The 9,471-nt window shown below is 37.9% G+C and overlaps 1 protein-coding gene across 1 annotated transcript; it reads right to left on the minus strand.

The window, feature by feature from the left end:
* Positions 1-3,998: 3,998 nt before the first annotated feature.
* tlr9 (toll-like receptor 9) lies at positions 3,999-9,355 on the minus strand. The gene is made up of 2 exons (XM_058389873.1): positions 8,952-9,355; positions 3,999-8,232 (listed from the first exon to the last, which is right to left on the minus strand). The coding sequence occupies exons 1-2, from the start codon at positions 8,964-8,966 to the stop codon at positions 5,050-5,052; spliced, it is 3,198 nt and encodes a 1,065-aa protein (XP_058245856.1). The 5' UTR covers positions 8,967-9,355; the 3' UTR covers positions 3,999-5,049.
* Between the last annotated feature and the right edge of the window lie 116 nt (positions 9,356-9,471).

Consider the following 9,471-nt stretch of genomic DNA (forward strand, 5'->3'; position numbering starts at 1 on the left):
CACAAAGCCACTACAATAATATTAGCTATGTGGGCTCTGAATGAGAGAATTACATCAAAAATTACACCTGGGTCTTTCACAGGCCATCAAAAGTTATTATATTATCATGTGCAGCCTAAACACTGAATGTAATATTTAACGTATGTTAGTATGAGATTATACACTGAGCTACAACCTTTTTCACAGATCTTGGAAATAAAGAGTTTACTACTTTCTATATATTGATAACTGACAACGGTAATGAATCTTCTTCTTCTTTAGGTTTTTCCCTTCAGGGGTCGCCACAGAGAATCATCTCTCTCCACCTATCCCTATCTTCTGCATCCTCAACACTTGCAACCACTACCTTCATATCCTCATTTATTACATCCATATACCTCCTCTTTGGCCTTCCTCTTTGCCTCCTGCTTGGCAGCTCCATGTCCAACATTCTCCTACCAACATACTCACTCTCCCTCCTCTGAACATGTCCAAACCATCTTAACCTGGCCTCCCTAACTTTGTCCCCCAAACGTCTAACATGAGCTGCCCCTCTGATGTACTCGTTCCTAATCCTGTCCAACCTTGTCACTCCCAAAGAGAACCTCAACATCTTCAGCTCTGCTACCTCCAGCTGACTCCTGTCTCTTCTTCAGTGACACTGCCTCTAAACCATACAGTCTTGTACACCTTCTCCTTGATTCTCACTGATATTTTCCCATCACACAGAACTCCTGACACTTTTCTCCACCCTTTCCAACCTGCCTGCACTCGCTTCTTTACCTCTTTCCTACACTCTCCATTACTCTGGACTGTTGACCCCAAGCACTTAAACTCCTGTACCTTCTTCACCTCTTCACCCTGTAATCTTACTGCTCCACTTCTCTCCCTTTCAATCACACACATGTACTCAGTCTTACTATGACTGTCTTTCATTCCACTTCTCTCCAGCACAAACCTCCACCTCTCCAGGTTTTCCTCCACCTGCTTCCTGCTCTCACTACACATCACAATGTCATTGTCCAAAGAGACTCCTGTCTGACCTCCTCGGACAACTGGTCCATCACCATAGCAAACAGGAAGGAGCTCAGAGCCGATCCCTGATGCAGTTCCACCTCCACTTTGAACTCCTCTGTCTGACCTACAACACACCTCACCACTGTCCTGCTCCTCTCATACATGTCCTGCACCACTCTGACATACTTCTCTGCTACTCCTGACTTCCTCATACAGTACCACAGCTCTTCTCTTGGCACCCTGTCATACACTTTCTCCAAGTCTACAAACACACAGTGCAACTCTCTCTGACCATCCCTATACTTCTCCATCAAAATTCTCAGACCAAACATTGCATCTGTTGTGCTCTTTCTGGGCATGAAGCCATACTGCTGCTCACAAATTTCCACTACCTTCCTTAACCTAGCTTCCACTACTTTTTCCCATAGCTTCATTGTTTGGCTCATCAACTTTATCCCTCTGTAGTTGCTGCAACTCTGCACGTCACCCTTATTCTTAAAGATCGGCACTAATGCACTTCTTCTCCATTCCTCAGGCATCTTCTCACTCTCTAAAACCCTGTTAAACAAACTAGATAAAAATTCCACTGCTGCCTCTCCTAGACACTTCCAGACCTCCACCGGGATGTCGTCAGGACCAACTGCCTTTCCACTTTTCATCCTATTCAAAACCTTCTGTTCCACAGAGTTCACCCTTTCTACTCTTTTTTTTTCTCTCTCATTTTCCTCATTCATCAGCTCTTCAAAGTACTCCTTCCATCTCCTCTGTACACTCTCCTCACTTGTGAGCACCTTTCCATCCCTATCCTTAATAACTCTAACTTGCTGCACATCCTTCCCATCTCGATCCCTCTGCCTAGCTAACCTGTACAAGTCCTTCTCTCCTTCTCTAGTGTCTAACCCAGTGTGCATATGTCATATGCCTTCTGCTTGGCCTTAGACACCTCCCTCTTCACTCTGTGCTGTAACTCCTTGTATTCCTGTCTATTCTCTTCAGTCCTGTCCATGTCTCACTTCTTCTTGGCTAACCTCCTCCTCATTCCACCACCAAGTCTCCTTATCTTCTTTTCCTCCTTCCAAATGAAACACCCAGCACCTTTCTTCCTGTCTCCCTGATCACTTCTGCTGTAGTTTCCCAGTCATCTGGCAGCACTGACTGACCACCCAGAGCCTGCCTCAACTTCTCTCTAAATTCCTCACAACATTCCTGCTTTAATCAACTTCCACCACTTGGTTTTCTTGACAAAGGTAATGGATAATGGTTTGATAACAGCTAATTTAAAGCATTTAGCTAATGAAGAGGTTATTCATTAACAAACAAAACTTTGCATATCCATGCCTAATGCTGGGAAGAAAGAAATCAAAAGTTTAAGCTGGATTCAAATCTTGGAGAATGAATAATAAATGCAGTTTACCTATTAGTTTGTCTGGGACTCAAGGGATTTTACAGTTCATGTAGATCTGGGTGAAGCCTTCAGAAAGGGTACATTGTTGCAGTGCCTTATTTTTTAGTTTAATATGCACAACAACAAAACAACAAAGTCAAATGTAAAGTTAATGTAATAGAAAAAGAAAAAATATATATTGTCAAAAATATGATAGTTTGTGGTTACATACTTAATCTTAACATCTCATGCAGCTCATTTTGGGAAAACGTCTGCACAATGAAGTTTACAATTAACTGTTAATGCATGTTCTTACTAGTCAGCTTTTTATAGTTTTAGACAAGTTTTAAAATTCATTATAGTTTTATACAAGTTGCAGATCTTTCTCTTACTCAAGATCTTAAATTCAATTCCTGCAATTGAATTCAGAAGCTAAATTACAAAATATTAACCACTACATAATGCAAATGCTACACATGAGCATCTTACTTTGATATGATATAATGTAAATTTGTACCCATTAATCAAGTGGAAACCTGTTATGAATGACTCAAATAAAGTAAGGGGTTGAGGAAACTCTAAATTAAGAAATCTAAAGATAAAAATAAAATGTATCACAGGCTACATACATATGCTCTTGTAATGCAATGACATGACTCTCTTTAAGAAAGATGGTTAAAAAAATTTGGTCTCAAAAGTGGAACTGTGAAAAACAACTGTTCTTTAAAGTCTGAGGATGGTGAGCATAATTCATGCATGTCAAAAATTACCAACAAATATTTGCATTAAATTATGATACAGTATTTCCAACATACAACCATATGTCCCTGGAACATACTCACAGAGCTTGTGCTGGTTCTGAATGCCAATGAACCCTGTAGGTTATATGGGATATATACAACCACAGTTGCATACATAACTAGAATTCTCTCATAGGTTGTGAGAATCTCCTGTTTGCAAAACAGGTCTCAACTCAGGACTCACCAAAAAGGTGCAGAGACATGACAACCACACTCTCACCACTGAAAGGACTGTTGCTGGATCTTGTAGAAACTGGAGAAGGGATATGGTGACATCCAGGTGGCAGTAGCATAAACCTACTAGTGCATCACTAAATCTCTAAATAACATTCAGGAGGAGGAGATGCTCAATGTAGAGTGACATCTATATAGTAACTGTCTAATTACTGTCTGAATAATTAATTATATCAAACAGCTAATTCAGGGCTTTTCAGTTCATGGGTAACAACACCAAATCAGGCCTACTTGAAACCAGGTACTAGATCATTTTAATAGTTACAGTAACTTGCATAGCTAACGGGACAAATTTACTGATAAACACAATCCTTTAAAGAATTACAAATATTTTAAAGAAGTAGCCAGTCAACAAATTTAACCACTAGTCTTTTGACTCAATGGTTTTAGATATTAATGTTCTGTTATCTGTCATCAATGTATAATTGTGTAAAGACACACAACACCTTTAGAACAGAACAGCCATTTCAGTTTGTGGCATGTACAGCTCTGTATTTGTTAACTATAATCTGGGTTTCAGCAACACTAATCAACTACACAAGCCTGGAAATTACAGTACATGTGATTACAGTAAATGCTTTATGCGGTTTAAGGCAGTTTGTTTGTTTAGCGGTTAAGGTGATTTGCAGTGTGCTGGGTGTAAGTCAGGTAATAAATTACACTTAATTCATCTGTAACATGAGATTAGTTTAATCATGCAATTACCATTGTAACACACCCCAGTAGATATGGTTAAATTTAGCTCAACTTTAAGTTAAGTACTATTTAATAGGTAATGATCTTTTGCCTTTGCTATGTGAGTGTTAATAGCGCCCCTTGTGGAGAATCTCCAGCTTGACAACAGCACATGTGTATAGTACATGAGTTAATCATGAAGACTGGTCCATAAGGTGTATTAACCTCTTTTTTTAAAAAAAAGAGAAAAAAAGGATTAAATACACAAAAGGCAAAATGTATTTGAACTGATCTTAAAAATGCATTAGAAGTTCTAAATATACATATATTATGCTGTACATATCTTCATACAACAGGTCTCGTTACAGGTTCTTATTTTAAATCGAAAATATTTACAAGCACATGATACTGCTATAAAGTTGGCAAATACTTTTCATCAGGCATATGCAAAAGTGATTGTGGTATCAGTGAGGCACAATATTAATTACAGGCTAAAAGCATGGTAGCAAGCAATGCTCAAGAATATTTTACAAAATCATTGATACATACATAATATGCGTTACAGCAGACAGTTTTGGAGCTTCATGGTTTTAGGCATTTTGAATTCACTCCTTCCAGATACCACTTTTTTTTTGCAACTACAGAAACAAGCCAATAGGTGGGCTGGCTCTACTAAATTGCCCCTTGGTATAAAAGCATGCATGTTTTAGGTAGCCTGCAATAGACTAGCATCTGGTACAGGGTGCATTCCTGCCTCCAAGATGAGATTTCACATAGTCATACACGTTTTTTATGTTAAAAAGCATATCACTGTCTGTAATGTTTTGAAGAAAACATTATATTAATTCTTGCAGGTAGTGTTGCTTTCACATTTTCAGTATATGTAAATAAACAAAACATGTTAAATAAATACATTTTCTGAATTTTTTACTATGTAAACATCACATCTTGGTGCCTCTTTTATAGAATATCATTAGATAGGAAGCTCTCTGTGACTTTTTTATCATAGGATCTCACTGTGTCAGATGCTAGAGCAATATGCAAGTTATTCCAGAAGAGAAGCTGGGCTCGAGGGTTCTTTGGCCAGGAGAGAACTGACTTTCTGCAGAGTCTCTTTCTCATCTGCAGGTATTTGAGCTTGGGGAAAATAGGATCCAGGAGGACTACAATTGCAACATCCACTTTCTCATCCAGCAATCGCTGCTGGACCAGAAGAAAAGCTTGCTTTATTACCCCATTCACAGAAGCACAGCCACCCTGGTTAGTCAGCACAAACACTGTTTTCTTGCTGTTGTACACTGAGTTGTGTAGATTCTCAATGCATGATACTCCTGGTACCCAGTCCCGTTCCTCCAGACAGAGCCGGAATTTCCTTCTTCCTCTGCTTTCCAAGTTAATTAACATCTCATTGTAGATCCAGTCTCTCACTGCCTTATTCTTTGTATCAAACACCACAAATGCATCATGTTGGTTGTTCATGTTGTTTCCTTGAAGTGGAGTATAACCCTTGTGTCCTGCCCACAGTATCTGGAAACAGTACCACAGGTCCCAACCATATAGATGCCTTAAAAGGGGGATTGCAGTTGCTACAATAGTAAGAAGGAATGTAAAGATGAAGGAAACACTGCCAAATATCTCCTGGCAGGAGCGAGGATCAATGGAAAGGACATTTACTCCTGTCTGTGATTCAGGAAAACCACAGCGAACATCTGTAGTGAGGTGGGGGATATCTGCAGGACTTTTTCGCAGAAAATCAGTAAACCAGGAAGTGGCACAGCTACATGTAAATGGGTTAGCATGCAGTGTTAGCTTGCAGGAAGTTTTGGAAGTGGTACAATTGGTATTGTCTTTCTGTAATAATGGAGGAAGAGTGTGCATATCTAAGATCTTCAACTGGTTGTGATTGAGCATCAGTTCTTTAAGACCTGTTGCCTGACTAAAGAAAGACTCCGAAATTGCACTTAATCTGTTATGACTGAGGTCCAGGCTTCTAAGCTTATTGCCAAAGTAGATAACACTGTCTGGTAATTTAGAAAGATAGTTTCCACTCAGGTTCAGATAGCACAGTTGACTGAGAACTGAGATATTTCCCCAGGGAAAGTAATTCAACAGGTTCGAGTCCATCCTCAGCACACGAATACTTAGAGGAAGGTTAACTATTGCTTCTGGGGAACATGATCTAAGCTGGTTGTCTGAAATGTCCAGGTATGTAAGGTTTGTCAACCCCTGAAAGAATCGTATGTACTGATCTCCACTGGTGTCCCACATGATGTCCAAACGATTTCCGGAGAATAACAGACACTTCAGAGATGTACTATTAATAATGCTAGATATTCGTATGCCAATGTTATTGTTTGCTAAACTAAGAACTTCAAGCGAAGTCAAGTTCTTTATGAAATTGAAGCGGTGCCCTATTCCCCTCATGTGAAAATGGAATTCATTGTTGCTGAGATCAAGAACCTTAAGTGTACTCCTTATCTCCTGGAATGCTTCATTAAAGTAAAGATCAATGCGGTTATGTGCCATGTTGAGGTATACCAGTTTGTTAAGAGGATGGAACTGCCGGCCATTTAAAGCTTGACTCATATAATTATAGGACAGGTCCAAGCACACAGTTTTCTCCATTCCTTTGAAAGTACTTACATTCAACCATGGGATATTGTTTTGTGATAAGTCAAAAAAGAGTTTTCTATAACAGTAACACTTTACGAAATTCCACATTGAAAAACTTTTTGGACATTCTTCATCAGTGCAGTGCAAATAGTTCATCTGGAGCTTTGACTCAGAAGCAGGCATGTCTTGCTGGTGGTCATCTCTCTCATATCTTTCCAGGTTCAGGGCTTCACTAGAGCTTACTATATAGAATGGGTTGATTGTTAGCATGTTCTGTGAAAGCACAACCTTTTTCAAGGATCTTATCTGATTAAATGCAGTTATATTACAAGAATTAATAAAGTTCATGCTCAGGTCCAGATACTCAAGTTGTGGTAGGTTGAACAAAGGCCCAAGGCTATTATTAGACAAGCGATGAAAGAAAAGCCCACTTAAATGAAGTTTCCGCAAGGACTTCATTTTGCTAATAGAGGGTGACAGTATCAGCTCTGAAAATATTTTCTGAGGTTGATAGTTATAGAGAAGGTTCAGGGACATAACACCCTGTAGTTCTTCATAAAATGTGCCATTTCTGATGCTGAAGGCAAGGAGATTGTCTGAGAGGTCAAGTGTCTTTAGTTTCTTTAGATGTGTAAAAAGATTTTTAGGAATTGAATTGAGTGAGTTTCCCCGTAGACTAAGGTTTACAAGAGAGTCTCTCTGCTCAAAAAAGGCTTTGTCATGGAGGACTAAGGATGAATTATTTGGGCAAGGAAAACACGGTTGAGCTGCATGATCACACCTTTGGCAGTTCCACTCCAGGTTAAGGAAACTGAGTTTAGTGAGGTTTGTAAAAGAGTCATCCCGAATCTCTGTGATCATGTTTTCTTTCAGGTCTAGACTTTCCAGTGAGGACGGCAGTTGCTTGGGAATAGAGGTCATATTATTAAAGCCAAGAGTAAGGTTCTGAAGCTTAGGTAAATCCTGAAATACCCTTTGGTCAATGAAAAATGATTCATTACAGGGGTTGGCATAGTAGCAATTTTTGGCAAGAAGCAGTTGTTTGAGAAATGGTGTTCCTAGGGGTTGTTCAATCCGAAAAATATTGTTAAATTCTAATCCCAAAACCTCAAGATGCTTTGGTAGTAGAGGAATAGTCTTGAGGCTGTTTCCTGCCAGTTGAAGAAATGTCAAGTTCTTGAGATTAACAAAAGCATCACGGTCAATAATCACTTGGCATGAAGGTAATTTCAACGCCTTGAGGCGACCAGGCAAACAATTCCACATCAAGCTAAGACGTTGAAGATTTGGAATACCTGAGAAGTCATCACTTTTTACTTGATGTATACGATTTTCTTCCAGGTTTAATGAGATGATAAAAAGGGACATAAACTTAGGGATGCTTGTGAGGTCTCTGTGCTTGCAGTCTAAATGTATGTTTCCACTGCTGTCTGTGTTATTGTCACAAGGGTAGAATTTAGGGTTCATTGTTTTGACCAAACTGAGTTGATCCAGTACAAAAACCAGGTACAATCCAGGTCCGAACATGACCTATAGACATAGACACATATTAGATGTAAAACTGATAAAACATTGATGTATAGTATGGTACTACACTAATACTACTGTGCTATATGTTTCTGCCTTGCTTATGTCTATAGACACATAAGCAAGTATTGTCGTATTGTCATGCTATATTTACCAAAAATTTAATTAGGAATTAGGCCTACATATGTTTTTTTTTTAATGGATGTGAATATATAATCTGTGTGGCTGTGTATGAAAATACAGCTATTATATGTACATAACATTTTAGCATCAATTTGTCAAAATTATCAGGATAAAATAGTCTTGTTTACCAATCTGTGTAGATGTAGGTACAGGAAAAATAAAAAGTTACATCAGCAACTTAAAGGATGTACACTGAATGAATGTAAAAATCTATTTGACACTAAACCTTAATAATAACTAATTTCATTAACAGCTATTGCATGCATCCTTCAAACGAAGTTTTTACATAAAACATATTATTACAGGATATGTGTATATATATATATTATTTGTGTTGCGAAACAATCATCATTACTCTGAACAGTCAATTCCTGAAAGAAAGAAATAACCACTTAACTAAATAAAACTAAATTAAACTTTTTAAATAATCTATAAAATTAAAATCCATAAAATTAAACTCTGATATAGCTAATTTCTTATATATAGCTATTTTTTTTATTCTTATCATGAATATACATTTTTAACAAGAAATTACTTACCCAGAGTATCTGCATCTTTACCTGTAGATTTACGGTTTACAGATGAGGAATTAATCTAAAAAAAAAGACAGCTTCACATAGCATTCATGCATTTACAGAAGTGAAAACATTCAACCCAGAGTAACACTTACTGCATGCAAATGACCCTACTTTTAAACACAGGTGGTCAGGCAATGTCACGGAAGACCTCGGTAAAAAAAGAAAAAAAAAAAAATAATAATAATAACATTATCTTAATCATTTGTCTTAAAAGGAAAAAAGGGCATTGAGCTTTTTGTCTTTGGGTTTTACAGATTCCCTCAAACACAGAATAATGTGTTGTGAAAGTTGTGACAGTCATATCACCGCATGAAAAAAGCAAGATGTTACTAAATGAAATTGTTCTACTTGTAAAAGTGTGAAAGAAGAAAAGAAAGAATGATAAATATATGCATTTGGAAACTGAATCTGTTTTTTTTTTTCATCTGCTCTGTGGAAACAGGTGTCATGACAGTCTTGTGACTATCACTATCTAAAATCA

The sequence above is a fragment of the Hemibagrus wyckioides genome, linkage group LG05, assembly GCF_019097595.1.
Source record: "Hemibagrus wyckioides isolate EC202008001 linkage group LG05, SWU_Hwy_1.0, whole genome shotgun sequence".
Taxonomy (NCBI): domain Eukaryota; kingdom Metazoa; phylum Chordata; class Actinopteri; order Siluriformes; family Bagridae; genus Hemibagrus; species Hemibagrus wyckioides.